Source organism: Dermacentor variabilis, chromosome 7, assembly GCF_050947875.1.
Source record: "Dermacentor variabilis isolate Ectoservices chromosome 7, ASM5094787v1, whole genome shotgun sequence".
Lineage (NCBI taxonomy): Eukaryota > Metazoa > Arthropoda > Arachnida > Ixodida > Ixodidae > Dermacentor > Dermacentor variabilis.
The window spans coordinates 151,221,336-151,238,529 of record NC_134574.1 but is presented as its reverse complement, the minus strand read 5'-3'; the positions used below and the strand labels follow the sequence as shown (position 1 = coordinate 151,238,529).

The 17,194-nt window shown below is 45.4% G+C and overlaps 1 protein-coding gene across 1 annotated transcript in view; it reads left to right on the top strand.

Annotated features, from left to right (window-relative positions):
* Nucleotides 1–240: 240 nt before the first annotated feature.
* The window catches only part of LOC142588895 (uncharacterized), a 28,172-nt gene continuing 11,218 nt past the window's right edge, over nt 241–17,194 (top strand). Inside the window, exons 1-2 of the mRNA XM_075700708.1 lie at nt 241–277; nt 4,577–4,755. Of these exons, the coding sequence (XP_075556823.1) occupies nt 241–277; nt 4,577–4,755 (216 nt within the window). The remainder of the gene's footprint in view (nt 278–4,576; nt 4,756–17,194) is intronic.

The following is a 17,194-nucleotide window of genomic DNA, read 5'->3' as shown; positions in this document are numbered from 1 at the left end:
AACGCATGTGGCGCTCCTCGGGTGCTGTTCGGCTCGCGCTCGGCGGTCCTCGATATATCGACTGCGCACTGCGTCGGCGAGTGTTGGCTACCGTCGCTCGGCTACAAGGAGCGGTCTAACGAAGGCATGGTGCGTTCGCTCGTGCCGTGTGCCTATGACGCGAGTCAGGTGAGGACCCCCGGCGTTTGTGGCTCGCATTCCGGCGGGAAATTGCTCTTCGCCGCACCTTTACGACTCGCCATGGATGATATCCTCATTTTGGACCGTCTCCACCAAGGTGAGACTCCAACTATCTTATCCCTGCAGCAAGTGCGCGAGGAATGATATAGTGCGTTTAATGCGTCGACTTTTAACTGTTGCTATATCGATGACATGCTCATGCGTAACACCTCACGACATTGACCGTAATGCCATTCGCAACGTAATGTCGCTGCGAAAGCTCATTCGCCTATATATTGCGGCTACCCTTGAATCCAATATTTAAGGTGGCCAGATAACACAGCAATATTAAACAACAAAGTATATATATTTCTTTAGTTTCGGTTAGCATACGAGCGTCCGCACTGGGATAATTTCTAAATATTATTGCAGAGTCTTGTTACCGCATTTGGTGCTAGCTACCGCGTGCTTTGCTTCGAGGCTGTATTGTGCACCGTGAAGAAAAAGAACATTTCCTTAAAATTTTGGTATGGTGTCCAATATAGACAATATTGAAACAATGTCAGATTATAAAAAAGATCTGTTGTTCAGTCATAATGTTAGCAAATTTTAGTCATACTTTCGTCACAAAATTAGAAGATATATCATCGAGGTGTGTAGCACAACAGGTACCACTACCTTTCGTGTTCGTTTAGGCATGGTGTTAGAAGGGCGCTTAGTTAGCATGTTATATGGTGGCATTAGATGTGAAGGCCATAAATTACGTAGACAACGTAGGCCTGAGCAGAAATAATTGGGTTATGAGTTTCAGCATACGATGCTATCTGTGGCAATGCGAATCCCAACGATTATTTATTAAAAGCCCTTGCTCGAAATTAAAAGCTATAAACGAGGTCATTTACCCTAGACATTTCTCCTTCGTCTTCTGACCTTGTGATCAAAACCACCACCATCGCAATTAACAATATTATTATTACGACTATAGTAGTAGCAATAGTAGTAGTAGTGGTCGTTGTAGTAATGGAGATCTACTGCTTATACGGGATTGCATTTCATACGCCGCCTCGTACGCCTTGAACTGCCATTCACGAAATGAAGAAGTGATTTTTACTGAATCCTCAAATGATGAAACTGTCATGTCACTTCCAAACCGAATGGGACGGTGTTACGCGACCTAGAAATATAACTACAAAAAAAAAAGAAATAAAAAAACCGTGCTGGAAGTTACATGGGTAACAGCCCCTTGACATGATCACGCGCCACGGGACAGTTATAGTGCTCTGTATTAAATAATAAAGTTAGCATGTTCCTTGTAACAGGGTTGGGAGAAAATACGAATCAAACAAGAAACTTTTCAAGCAAGCACCTCTTCGGCTTTGCATTAATTCGGTCGGCATAGCTCTGATAAATTGCGGTAATGATGCAGAATGTTATTGAGTAAATCGCCTTGTCGAATAAACATCCACTGCGTTGCGGTCAATTACTCACAGGGGACCCTGATTATGAAAAAAAGTTTCATAAGAATAAAATTGGGCTTGAGTGCTTACGGCAGGCATTACCAAATAATGACTGGGAGCTTGCCGCTGTTGTTGAAAAGAAAAGCGTACAATGATTGCATTCTAGGGGTGCTAACATATGGGCAGAAACTTGGAGGTTTATAACGAAGCTCGAGAACAAATTAAGTACCCCGCAAAGAGCTATGGAACGAAAAATATTAGGCGTAACGTTGACACAGTAAGAGAGCTGTGTGAATGAGTGAGCAAACGAAGATATCCCATATTCTAGTGGACAGTAGGAGAAAAATATAGAGCTGGGCATGCTATGCAATGCGTAAGGTAGATAACCGGTGGACCATTAGAGTTACAGAATGGTTGCTGAAGGAAGGGAAGCAACACTCGAGGGCAGCAGAAATTTCGGTGAGGTAATGAAATTGGGAAATTTGTAGGCGCAAGTTGGAATCAGTTAGTGCAAGACAGGGGTGATCGCAGATCACTGGGAGGGGACTTCGTCCTGCAGTGCACCTAAAGATATGCTCACGATGAATAAGACGACGATGATGATGATGACGCTGCACTTTATTATTCGCGTAACTCCGAAGATACACCGCAGATTTATACATTTTTTTCTTCCAGCTTGCTGTTTAACCCCACGAGAGGCACGCGCTAAGCTTCAGGCGCGAGATACGTCTCTCGCCGCCATCAATCATGCAAGAGCCACTTCCCCTGCCTTGTCAAAACACTCTTGTCGTGGTTTTAATTCGGTGACAAACAGACCGTGAGATTGATATACCGTGACAGCGACTCATGCATGCGGTTTCCTTATAATTGAACACCTGGCCACGGCGCCTGCTAAAGAACCAGCGTGATATGCAATCGCGTGTCGTCCACGTGTACACGTGCTCACAACGCGGTGAGCGGTTGCGTTGTTAATAAATAATAGGACCAAGGGACGAAAACTTGTTTGTGGCTCCGTTTCGATTCTTTTTGAGCACGCGCCAGTGTATGAATGCGTCGTCCGCGTCGCTAATTCAGTTTTGTGAGTGACAGACGCTCAAAGCTGTGTCGACTAGAATGTATGGCCACCGCTGGCAGCAAGACTGCAAGAAGCGAGTATGAAATATGCATTGCCTCCTGTGTGGAACATGCTCTTCGTTGATGCGCGTATAATTGCATGCGTCTCTCCGACAACGTGGCTTGTACTCATCTCCGAAATCCCTGCAACTGGCGTGACTGCACTGTCTCTAAAGCTTTCGCGTGTTGAGACGCTGGCTGGCTCGTGGATTGCTTTCAGGCTTATGAATAGGGAATTGGAAAACGTTTCTTGCGATGGCCTCGAGCCTGTGTGCAAGCAACCGCAGGATAGCAGCGTTGGGTATGCGCAGTCAGAACTTTTTTCCCCACAGACGTCGAGAGAACTTGATGTTTAACTCCAGAGGGATTCACTGATAACGGCCACTGAATTTTTATTTGCATTAATATTCTTTCATTCTCGCGTCGCATGTAGTCAGTGACAAGAATTTTAAGGCCGACGACAGCTGCTTGCTTAGGTGTTGGGGAATTTTAAATTTTCGTTTCTTATCTTTCAAAGGTCTTTCTTTCAGAATTTTGAGGCTTGAAGTTTTCTGGAATTTGGTGATCTATTTATGCAATTTGCTCTCTCACGCTTATATGAGCATTATAATCCCACTCTGAAAAGTCATCATCACCATAAGCCTAGCTTTATTCCTACTGCAGGACGAAGGCCTCTCCCTGTGATATCGAATTACCCCTGTCTTACACTAGCTAATTCGAACTTGCACGCGCAAATTTCCTAATTTCCTCACCTCACCTAATTTTCTCCTGCTTTAAACTGCGCTGCCCTTTCTATGGCAGCCATTCTGTAACTACAATGCTCAACCGGTCCTGTACCTTACGCATTAGTGAAAAATAGACTTCCGTAAAGAACTAGTGGTCTTCAACAACTTTTTTCTTAACAGAAGGCAATTGCTACCTAAGATGCAGTGCTTCGTATTGTGGTGCGTACATTGTAAAGGTCTCACCCTTAATTCAATTGCACGCCAGCCGGAAACACGAAGTGTGCAGGTTTTCCATCACTACCAATTGTGACTTCTCAAATTCATTTTGGCAACATATACGATTCCCCCCCTTACTGCATAATACACATGACAATCCATCGTATTTAATAGCCCAGTATTCGTCCATCGAAGTGTGGAGGCCTCTACCAGCTGCAATCGCCAATCACTCCATTCCACCCCTGTTACCGCCAATCTATGCGTGAAAATTTCGCACCTCCACCTGGTCCTCTGCCCCATCCCTGTCTTCGTTTCCCTTACATTGGCCACCCATTCTCCTGCTCCAGCAGACCACTGGTTACCTGTCCTGCGCATTACGCGACCCGCCCAACTTCATTTATGTCTCTTAATATCTATTAAAATATCAGCCGTAGCAGTTTGTTATGGTTTGTTTTTATTTCATCTCTCGTTGAGCGGTTCTAATCCGCTTCTTAAGGTCCATTGTCATTGTGAAACGATCACTTGTATCAACATTCTCTCAATTTGCGAGAACATCTTCACAACTTGCGAGGAGTACGAGGTTAATGCGCTGAAAACACGAATGTAGCCTTTTGGCATGATGTGTTTCATTTAGCCAGCCGTTTGTCCGCCAGAAATGAGATTTTGCGGAAACCAGTGGAGACTGTTTATACAACAAAATTTTCTGGCAATACTAATTTATTTCTTTATATCAAGCTGTCCACATATTTCACTGCGGTCAAACACAAACGAATGAGCAATAAGCGAGTAGTTAATGAGGTCAAGAAGGATCGAATCCGCGACCACGAGCACACACGTGCAGTTCCATGACCACTATAGGCTACATGCGTAGGCCGTTAACACACTAACATCTCTCTCTGCACGCAGGCTTGTCGGCCACTCCTACGCCCTTGCCCCTTCCCGACTTGGTGACATCGTGTCGAGGGGTGGGCCACTCCTCGACACAAACCGAGCAGACGCCCTACGGTGCGAGCCCCTGTCGAGACGGAGCGAAGGTTGTGGGTCGAAGACTCCGGTATCTCTCAGATACGCTGGACAGTGCACCGGTGAGTAAATATCGAAAGCGCATCATGTCGTTTCGGTAATTTCCACAAGATCTCGGTAATACAAGAAGATGCTTTTAATCAGACTGTTCAGCCTGCTACCATTTATGACTGCTGGCAGAGATGTATCTGATGAATGTAACTCCGAGGAGGCCAAATAAATTATCAACAGCCGTGGCAGTCATAAAGCTGAAAACGAAAAGCTAAACGTGGACAAAAAAAAAATGTTTTAAGAAACAGGAAATAGCAGTACGAGGAACAAGAAACAACAACAGAGGTACGTGATCAGATCATAAATAGTAAGAAAGAAAATCAATGCAAAGTGTATCATCAATCAAAACTTTGACACGCGCACGTACGCGCCTTTTAGAAAATGTTGGCATGACACAAGAGTTTGTAAGAATTATCTGGTGCGAGGAGAACGTTTGGCGTTGTCAGAACATGTCATTTCCCCCCCCCCCCTGTTCTTTATTTAAAGAATTGGCCCGCTAATGCTGTTGCTCTAATCTTTTTTCTGTATTCATTTTTCTTCTGTTTTCATTTCGTTGCTTTCAACTGGTTATGATATTCTCCTGAGTACTTAATCAAATTCGCCATGACGTCTTGATTCTTGGGAACCTCTTGCAAACGGGATGCTGAAGCAATGTAGTATATATATATATAACGAAGATAAGATAGAACAAACGAACGAAAGAAACCAAAGGCAGTAAAGAAACAAAAGCAATCATGTGAAACAACCGAAGTTATCAGTAATAAAGAAAGAACAATCCAAAGAAGTTGAAACAGACACCTATACAGAAGAAACCCACCCTCCACGGCCACTCCCCATTATGCGCTCGACGAAAAAAAAAAAAAATGCGCTCTTCGTGAAGCACGAGAGCAACTCGCCTCGAATATGTAACGAAGAATCATTCCCCGCACCTGCACTATCAATGGTTGGATCGTGCGGTGACCGGACAACATCGTCCGCAACGCGTGCATCATCACATGCAATGAATCCGCGTGAAAAAAGAAATCATAAGGAAATCGAAGCAGAGGTAATTCGCCGCATGCATACGAGACAAGAGCGCCATCGTGTCGCCAGTGCGCGTGAAAAGCGGCAGACGACGATCGCTTTAGGCGACAAAGAACCCACTCTGCCACCTCCGTTGGCGCAAGAGTGCTTTCACGGTATACAGCGGGGTTCGTAAAAAATTGTTCAACGATCGCTGTTCGCGTGCGCCGTGCAGTGTCATGGTAGTCGCCTATACGGAAAGCTCTATACGCTTCGTAATCATGCGAAAGGCGGCAACTCCATTAGTGCCTTGCGTGAAACATTTGCGTGGGTGGGCCTGGGTGGGCGGTGGGGGGTGGGGATGGGGCGAGGAGGGAAGCGATGTTGTGATCGCGACAGCTGTGCAGGATGCTCACTTTCGTAGGCGAAGGTGTCGCTTTAAGCGCGAAAACGCTCAGGTGCGTCGTCGCATCGGCCGCGTCCTGTTTCTTCACTTCTTTATTTCGATGCATTGGTCTTTCGTCGCTTGCACCATATACACGTATACGTGCGCGTGTTGCGCGTGGTATATGCAGAATGAACGCATTGTGATTGGGCCGTTCTTTGTGGAGCGTTCGAAATGGCTCCGCGCGCTGGCGTGTCGGCGCTAATCTTCTTCCTTGCGACAGATGGCGCTTCGAGAGATGACCCGGTGTAGGCGTCACGCGATGGACTTCCGCTGGCCAGAGACCAAGGCGTGTATTGAAGCTTGACTTGTCCCTCTGCGTGACGCGCTGGGAAAAAAATAATAAAGTGGAATCTTCTTTATGAAAATTGAGATGAAAATAATACGATAAATCGGCAAATCTCGAGCGCAATTTTGCCACGATGTCGTTCGACGTCGTTAAGTAGCGAAGCAGAAGAAATAGAGGAGACTCTTAAGAAATGCAGTTTCTTAACGCTGCAACTTTTGAGGTTCTTGTGTTTGAAACCGAGTACACATATTTACATGGACAGTTAATTTACAAATATGAACAGTGTAAGCACAGTGACAAAAGGACCACTTCTGCAACGGTACCTTCATCTATAACCTACAGTGACAAGCACTCTCTTGTCTTAACTTTCGGGCATCGTTAGACGTAAAGAACAGCTTAAATCGACATTGGGTGCTGCACTAAAGAGCCCTCTCTTTTTGGTTAACGCTCGCAAATTTGCCAATAGCGATAGCCAGTGGGACGCTAACAGTTTATTTGATTCCCAAAGGTCAATGTTGATAGTGAGCTGGCGCACGCAGTGTTCATTTACCTAGACCAAATATAGCTGTAGGCGGCCACTAATTATGAAATGTGATTGCCGATGAGAATAAGCTTGGCACTCATTTGTCAAGCGCTCCTTGTTACCGGACTGTGCGAGTCAATGAGGAGAAAGTTCATAAATAGTGTATAATGTTAATAGTTACTTATAGGTTGCCGCAAACTCAAAACCGAACACTACAGAGCTTAGGCGATCGAAGTAAAGCAAAATAGTTAATAGCGACACAAAGTGAGACTATATTCTTTTAACTGGAACTCAAGTGAAGTCATAGAGGAATGAAGTAGTTAGTGAGGCTGCATTTTTTATAGTAACAAGCATATAAACAAACACTTGTTGAAGCTAGAGAAAGCACACTGCAAATTAATCGTTACGTCTTGTTTGAAAATTCGGAAATTGTACGGTAAAAGTAAGTAGGCGAAAAGATATCATGCTATAGGTGGCAGTCGAACCCACGTACTCCGTATTACGCGGATGGTACTTTATCAATTCAGCTATAGTGGCGGCAATGCTTCCGTGCAGTTGCACGGGGATTTCTGTATACGTGTACAAAAATATCCCTAGGAATGTTAGCCAACGTCACTCATGGTCATGGTGGCGGACCATGAAAAAAATACTTTGAACCGCTGACGTCACCTAGTGCGTGAACTTGGGAGCAAGCAACTGGCCAGTGAAGATGAAGAGACCGAATTTTGTGCCAACGAATACGAACACAATAGGGAACCCGCGGTTAGACTAGTACAAGCTAACGACGACGATTGAAAGCTAGTAGCTAGAGCAAGGAACAACGTGCGACGTAATTTCATCGCGATAAGGTGAACCCAGGCAATCGTGGGATGCATGTTGTAACCACACGTAGGTGTCCTAGCTCAGTTTAGGAGTAAATGAATATCGAGATGGTCCATCCGCACAAGAAATAAAGACCGGTAAAGACATGTCAAGACAAGCGCTGGCATGGTCGCAACACTCCGAGCGTTGCCACGCTTTTGTGGGTGGGTTTTTTCCAGCAGTGGAGTAAACGACGCGTACGAAAGTAATAATGATGATTGCGATGATAAATTGAGGCACCAGAAATCTGAAATCTACACTTTATGGAAATAACGCCAGTCTATTTTCTCCTGTTCGAGTTGCTGACCGCCTAATCTAAACTTTATCTTAAGCTAACACACGAGTATAGTGATGTGCGTATACAGTGCGATCTCAACAAGAAGTTTGCTCCTGAAAGCACCGTATTTCTTCTAAAATGGAAGGGATATGGCACGCCATTAGGAGTGATCAATCATTTCACTGTAAAAAGTAACAAAAAACAAGTGACCCTCTTCCAGAAAAAAAAGAGAAGAAGAAAAAAGAAAATGAACAGCAACTAAATGTTCCTTCTTTCACAGCTCAATCTTATTTTGTGTGTGTGCGTATCTAGATGCGTATCCGCGTGCGTGCGTGCGTGCGGGTAGATGTCATTTTATAGACGTTGGAAATAACATGCAAGACGCGGTAAGTTATATGATAGCCGGCAGTAGAAACAAATATAGAATGAATATCAATAGAAAGAAAAATGATATGGAGACTTCATAAGCCCTCCGTAGGGCGCATCCCCATCAAGACAAGCTTGTCTGACAGCCAACTGAAGCCCGCAGAGTATACGTTAGAAAGCGGCGAGCCGGTTCATCTGCTTGCTGTCTGCTGCCGTACACGTGTTCCGGTTCCCATACTTGTCTTTCACTCGCTGAAGCGCAAATAACTCAGAAGAGAAACCCCCTCAGTGCTGCCACGTGAGAGGGCAACATCATCATTCTCTTAAATTACCACAAAGGTGAAGGAGGCGCACTTGGTTGCACGCGATGATCGCCAACAGAGTAGAGACCATGGAGAGGTCGCTCAGAAGTAGGAAAAATTGCAGTACAGCGAAAGTGAGCTGTCGTTGAAGCGATGGAAAGTGAGCGCATAGAAGAAATATAAAGTGCTGCTGAAAGCTGCCAGACTTTGAGAGCACGTTTTCAACGAGTGTGTCCGCCGTGGAATCGACGACTACATTGGGCGTTCCAGTCTGACGTGAAACCTGACGTGTGCGTGGTGAGGCGCAATATATACAGAAACAAACTTCGTCTAAATGTAAATACGTAAACAAATAAACAGGCTCTTTTTAAGACGTCTTTGCCTTTAGCTCTGATGGGTTTATGCAATATGTACTTGCATTATCATTTATTTGTCATTTGTTTATTTCAATTAGGAACTGCGGATAATTTCCCCTATGCTGTCTTTGTTGCCATTGTTGGCTTCTCATGGCAGTATATGTATATTGTTACGTGTGGAAAGAGGCGGACAAAAAGGACTAGGAGAGTTGTAGGGCTCGAGCTTGGCGACGCGTGGACAATGTCACTGGTTGTCGCACCGGTACGAGCACGCACTAGGCGTGGCGAGAATGATTTCAAATATGTGACGCCGGTCCCTCGGCGGAAACCGTGATACGGAACTGTGTAACAGGAGAGTACTTTCCTCAAGAAGGCCAACTTTACGAAATGATGACCAACGCAATACACGAGGATGCCGGGAGAAAAGTGGACATCATGGTGATGCAGGTCGTATATATATATATATATATATATATTTACACTTGGGCTATCACCAACCACGTGATTCTTTCGCAATTCTTTGCTATTGCTTCCTTTGCTCGTGTAGCACTCACCAACGTAATCTTTAACGGTTACTTATGTAGCTATGTTTCAGTTTCGCAAATCAAATATCCTTTTTTTTTTACAAGACTAACGCTACCTTATTTTTGGCGCTGCTTTTGAGAAGATCGATGCACAGTAGTACACGATAAGTATTACGACTATTTAGCTTTTGTAGGTTTTCAAATCAGCTCGCTCTAGTGTAAGACTGAGATGGTGGATTTGTAATAGGTCCAATGCATATATATATATATATATATATATATGAGTGTGTGTGTGTGTGTGTGTGTGTGTGTGTGTGTTTGTGTGTGTGTGTTCACCGCCTGGTCCCTCAATTGCAGAATTATTGCACCATTGACCCATGGCATATGGTTGCGAAAGAACGCTCTCGACATAGGAAATAATAGGAATATAATATATAGATCAAAGTATCGAGTATGCACTATACGCTAACACAATATAAAAACGGGGAAAAAGAAGGGAGCGAACTATAGAATAACCACACCCACTTTGTAAATGCATTTAATGCATCGCCGCATTCGTTTGCTCAACGAACTTCGCCACGCTCTGCGGGAAATGCGTAAAGCAACCAAACACGCTTGCTTTGAGGCGTAACACGCGGCAGCTGGAAGGAGCTATTAGCCAACGCACGAATTAAACTTTGAACAATATTGCTGCATACGAATTATGCGAACTGTCTGATATAGCGACCCTGCTCACCGCTTTGAAAAGTGTCACGCGTGAGAACACTCCGTTATCCGTGGACACACGTTGCAAAATTATTGGCCCCGCTGTGCAACAGCATATGTAACTGCTAGGAACGCGGCTATGCACCATTTTAGGTAACTTGCGACAACGCTGTACAAAAAAAGAGTGGTGGGAATCCATTTTTTTGGAGGGCTCCTCCTTGATTGCTTAAACGAATCCAGTATGCAGGCGACATGGCACAAGGTGTTCATATTAAGAGGCTTACGGTGCAATTTTTCATCTATTGGGAATTCGCTTGTCCTTAGTGGCACATATGCATTATTGAAAAAAAAGAAAAGAATTACGCGCTGTGTTGTCATCGCGCTGCTGAGCTCGAGGTCGTGTGTTCGAATGCCACGGCGGTGGTGGCATTTCAACGGGTCCAAATGAAAAATACTTATGTATGTATAAATAGAAACAATACACAAAACAACAAAAACGAAAAAGAACCCCAGGTGGTGAAAATTACACCGGAGTCCCCCACAACGGCGTGCCTTACTATTAGACCGTGTTTATGGCACGAAAAACACCGTAATTTATATTGTGTTGAGAAAGAAAAACGAATACAAAACATCGCTGTATCAGTGAAAGGCGGCACTGTTCTTTTTTTTTTCTTTTTTCTGTAATTCGTTCTTTAGGGCCACAGCCGTAGTGCAACAAAAGGTATTATAACAAAGGGCTCTGTTAAAAAATACCACATTGAGAATGCTTCAATACGAAAGCTCAAATACCAAGCTAAATATTACATCAGCTTTTTTAAGGTGTCGAAGAAACTAAAACAGTGCGATAGCATGTGCGACCAGTCACCAAGGCATAGTCCCTTTTTTTATTCAGCAATGGTATCGCTGGACATGGCATAAATTTTAATATCTCCGTGCACAATCTCCCAACCCTTTATTCGCCCATCCCTTATGATTGGCTCAACAAGGGGTTTAAATTGGCAACTGCAAGAAAAGCCAGTGCTTGGGAACTACGCTTGCACGTGACTCAGCCATAGACTTCACTCTCCTGGCTTAGTCAATGAAGCATATAGTGTGTACATTGAAAAAGAAAAAGAAAACTGTAACCGAAACAGACAACTTATGGTGGTGAGTAAATGCGAACGCTGGAGTTTCATTCCTGGTACCAGTGATGCGCATGTAAGGATATTTCCGACCCTGTCCTCTCTGGTCTGTGGAGGGAGAACGACATTTGTCGATCGTACAATTGGGCACTCAATTTAGCACGTTTAACCCGTTCTCTTTGTGTGTCCTAACTTAATGGAAGCAGAATAACTTGTTTTAAAACATCCAACGAATAAAGGCGATCTGCAGATTTATCGAAAGCGTCACATTTACACTGGGGGAGCAGTGAGCGTAAGAGGTGACTGGAAGATATGGCACATTTGTTTCGTTCATTATATTTATTTTTATCGTTTGGAGTAAATTATCTTGGATCAGGGGAGACTGATCTACAATTCCGCAGGCATCGAGGCTAAGCTGCAGACCGATTCGAAAAGCTGTCACGGTCTGAAAGAAGCGTAAAAAATTTACTCGCATAGCTAATTTTTTCTCGCTATTTCTATGCTGAACTGAACAAATAATAGAAGGCTTGTTCACCTTACGACGGTAACGGCTATATCATTTCACACCGTATTAATTTAAAAGAAAGATAACGAGAAATGTCCCAGATTTAGAAAGTTAAGTACGAAGAGAGATTATGAGGGTAGACAAGATCCATATAAAGTCCGAGGTGCACAGAAACAAAAGGATCTAAAAATTGGGAGGAGGCTGTGCGTACAATGTATTTTGTTTCCCAAAGACACATATGCAAGATATCGTTATTTCGTCTGTGTCATACAGGCGCATAGATGAGAATAATAGAGAGACGGGGTATTGAGCCCGAGAGCTCCAGGAGCAGTCCGTGAGGAAGGACTTATCTTGAATTCCAATGGAAAATCCAGATCAAGTTTTCCTGCTCTGTATGCAGCAATCCTATTGCAATGGCAGAATGGGAGCGTGAGCTGTGCGTTCCAATGGCAGATTGGGACCAGCCGCTGTTCCCGGATTGCTCCGTGGAGCAAAAGTATTTGCTCCGCCGAAATCGGCAGATTTGACCGGAAGTCCTCGTGACGTATTTCCTTCACCCGCCTCTGCTTCCTGTCACGGTCGCCTGTTTCCGGTCGCGGGCAGCTATGGACGACATGGGAAACGGGGACGCCACTTCGCGCCGTGCGATTTTGTTCGCGCTCCTAGACAGCTCCGACTCAGACAGTACAATTTCCAAGTCGAGTGATGATTCTTCTGACACGGACAGTGAAATGGGGTGGTGGGTGGCGCTTCCGAGTGCTTGTACCTCTCTCTATTCTAGCGCCCTCTCACTTGATTTTCCTGTACTAAGTGCCCCCGCGGGAGCGCATGCATTCCCTTCGCAGACATGGTGTGAGCAGATGAGAGCGATCTCAGTAGGAGCGACGCGCTCCGTTCGTGATCCGGCCGAGCGCTCGCGATCTACCATTGGAATTCAACATTAGTAAGAGCACATGGGCTTAACATCGCGAAAGTGTGCCTGCTTGCGCTAGTTGGTAAATCCTTACTTCAGACAAGCGAAAATCGATTCTATAGTGCGCAAAAACGAGGAAGGAAGGCCCGAGGCGATAAATCGGACAGTGTGCTCTGTTCTGTCACCGTCTTCTTTTCTTCCATATTTCGTGCTCTAGAAAGGGTCTTCGCTTGTCTGAAATAAGGATTAATATTGTTATCTGCATACATGAAGATCTAAGAACCTCAGAAAAAATGCGGGAAGAAGACCGTTTTAAGGATGGACATGGCGACCAAAACTGCACAAGCTGTCAAGAAATAACGAGCGTTTGGATTTGTCGAATACAATTTTTAGCACGGGTTGTTCTTTATCGCTTCTCAATCTAAACGTACGAGTGTCTTGCGCTGCGCCATGGTGAGAATACAACCGCCATCGTTGAGATTCGATGTCTCTGCATAACATAGCGATAACATCCTAATATGTACCTGCCACCGACCCAAGTAGAAAAGAAAACGCATACAAACGTTGAAAAACTGTCAGAAATGCATGATTTGTTCCACGACTTCCTACCAACTTGAGCATCTCTCATGCATTCTCAATTGCTCTCTGTACGTGGCGTTTTTTATGACAAAGCGACCAGTGTGCGCGATATAATAGAACAGCATGCAAACACACTTCACGCGTAACCGCCTCGGCATCTGAATCAAGGCTCGCTGTTGGAAGCGTTAGCAGCTTTTCTTTCGCTGCGTTTAAAACACCTACAGGTATGTGTAAGCACTTTAGATTTCAATAAATATAGAGCGGTTCCTGGTACGGCTCTTCAAAAAAGGTGGCGTGAAACGCGACGTACTGCTTACTAAAAGCGTTGTGATCGTTGCACTTTAGACCAAAGAGAAGAATGACGTAGCTGTACACAGAATGCCACCCAACAAGTTTTTTTTTTCTTACAACGAGGCTTTTCTTTAGGGACTCAGACATTGCATACGAGATCTCACGGGAAGCTGAACGCATTTGTACTCTGCGTAGTTTAATTGGAAGCTAAAACGAAAATGTGTGGACGCACATACAACTCCTGAGAGAGACGAAAACGCTAAACAAATGCACTCCTTACAAACACACCTCCGTGTCAACAGGTGGGGGAAAAAAATGACACGCCTCAATGCAGAAACCGTTGTTCCCCAATTGTCCCTACTAAGTAAACCCACGTAAGTGATGCGTGAAACACGGACGGCAAAATGGATGAACTGCCGAAAAAAATACATACTGTTTGGCTGGGGACTGACAACGCGTAGACGGAAGGGTTTAACGCAGCGTCACCACGTGTTTTCAGGGATGGGGAAGAGCTGTTGAAAAGGGGCCCGCGACTTGCCGCTTCCGTCAACAATTCCAGACTCACTCAAATGTACACGCGTCCCATTGCGGTTCGAACAGAAAGCGCGAGTAACAACACCCCGTTCAGAAAACCGGTCAGTCAGTCAGTCAGTCCCCCTTAGCCTAACCCTTTTCTTTGCACTAGCCGCACTTATCGTTATTTTTTCGGAGGAGGGGGGGTGGGGGGTGGCTCATCCCACAAAGACCTGTTTGAGGTTGACCTGCCCCGACCTTCTTTCAAACGGAGGAAGGAAGACCAAGTGCTGTTCGGTGTCCCTCAGTGGACTTAGCAAGAAGCGAGTGGTTGTGCATGACACATAAAAGTACCGACATACGGAACATACACTGTACACATGTGTTCCTCCCGTTTCCACAAAAAGAGCGGGCGCAGCAGACAGGAACCGACCGTCACAATAGCAGCGTCCTAATGAAAGCGGAGTGCGGCAAATGGAAAAGTAAAGGGTAAGTGAAGAAATCGCGAATGGCGCGGCTTCTACAGTACCGCGGGCTCCCTCAGAGACACACAATGCCGGCACTCGAAGAGGCTGGGAAAGACAATTAAGAAAATAAAAGGTGACAAGCTTCCACTAAAGAGAGCACCGGTTCTTTTTTTTTTTATTCTCTAAGTCGGTGCTTCGTTCTCCCAGCACGTGTATTAGTCACGTACATGGCAGTCGGGGCCACAAGTGCCCGATTCGAAAGCGGAAAAAAAATATACATAGAGAAATGTGAAGTTCGCGCACATATATAAACGGGATGCACTTAACTCCTGAGTAGTGCGCCAACACCTGACTCGTTGCAGAGTAGAGTCTGATGGCGGCGACATAGCGCCGCGACCACCCCCTGGTGGCTAGAGTGGCGCCGTTTGAGTGGCACGACCCCTGGTGGTTTCGACGGCAACGCCGTTTGAGTGGGGGATATTTTTAAGGAGAGAGGAGGGTGGGTGGGGAGTTGTGCGAAGAGGGACGCCTATGGTCGGTTTTTGACGGCGAAGGGGGGTAGGGGAGGGGTGGTTTGAAAGTGCGGGCAAAGATCCTGTTCCCATGAGCTCGGGTAAGCGTCCCCTTATTGTAAAGGCCCCGTCGTTTATTCGTTTCACTCGTCATTGAAGTAGCGGCTGGTTCCTCACATCGTGGTGTTAGTGTTTGTTTGTGATTAGCACACTGCTTTTTTTTTTCTTGGAAGGGTGGTAGGCGTTTCGTGGGAGTACATTTGACGATTGCGAAAGGGCGAAAGCGACGGGAAAGTTTTAGCTCCGAAACAGCACTGGCAAAATGAAAGCTCCGGGATAGGCTCGATTGGTATATAAGCATTCGCATCGTTTCTAGGGTTACAAGAAGAGAAGGACGCTACGTGGGCTTTATTAATTTCAGTGTAAGCAGAGGGGGTTAGTAGCTACGTTCCAAACCCCGGGAAAGAATGCAGAGGGAGGGTTCGTTAAAATAAAGTGCTAAGCGTTCTAAGGAGTTTGTCGAAATGCATAGTGAGACTACTGCGGTACCGATTTTTAAAAATTTATTTCGCAATTCCTCCGAGAGAAGAGCTGGCACTTGGCTCACCTGCAGAAGTACTACAGATGTGACTACACATAGGCCGATTCGCTACATGAACGCTGTCTTGTGTGTGAGCTGTTGGTCAAGACAACTGCAGCATCATGAGCCACGGTCAGCAAAGTTCCGCATGGTTCGCAAAGAAAGAGGCCAATTAGAAATCGCGATGAGCACCGACCAACCTGCTCAGTGACAGGGAAAATGGAAGGCGTCCGCATACTTTTCAGCTCATATGTAGGTAGTCGGCGTATAGCGAACTCGGATCTGAGACGCACAGGCGCCATTGTAGCTCATTCAAGCGTGCAACTCACTTGGCTCGGCGGCCGGGGGACGGGGAGTGGTTGTTGAAAGGGGGGGGGGGGGAGGATGAGAGCGCCACCGTTACCGACCACCTGCGGCGGGGGTGCCGGGTTCCGCCGGGCGAAAGCACGCATGGATGAGCCCACTGATGAGGTTCGCCACACTCGGAACTCGGAAGGGTGCTAGCGGATGCCGATTTACGGCTTCGCAGCCGCTCCATTTGATTATTACTATTTTGAATTGGTGGAACGGACACGGTCTTCGAAGATAACTCTTGTGAACTATAGGTTCTCTCGGGCAGCGAGTCGTTCATCGATCCTTCAGGATTACCCAATGCTACATGCGTGTTCCCGTCTTCTCAAACAAAGAATTTCTTTCTTTTTACCCAGCTGTTGAGCTCTTTCCGGAAAACCAGCAAATTTACCGAATTGGTGTCTGCATATAACGGGTGCAACCGTGTGTATCCCGCGCGCAATTTTTTCTCCTTCTGGTCTCTTCCTGTTATATAGCATAATTATCTCGGTAGATTATCGAGATAACTTCGCTTCACATTTTATGAAGAGAAAAAACAATCGAATTTTCTCCTGAAACATCGATTGCGAGAGAGAGAGAGAGAGAGAGAGAGAGAGAGAGAGAGAGAGAGTTTCTCCTCAGAATCGAAAAGAAAAAGCTTCTTGCTGGTGTTAGGATGAAGAGAGAGGGTATCCTTTTTCAATCGCCAAGTCATTCCCGGGTTTTCATGCGACACTTTTCTCCTATAACTTCGGAGACACAAATTACAAGACGATGGTGTTTTGGGAAAACATACGAGAAGCTTCACAAGGAAAAATACAGCACGATTTGGTTAAGGCGTTTAATGGGGACGTCATTTACTTCGTTTCTATCCTACAGGCCACCTACTAGAACATATAAATTGCCTGTGGCTGTGCTGGACCCACTGTGATTTTAATGCTATTAAAAACAAAGTCGAACGTTTAGTTCTCGCCCATTCGGGCTGTATC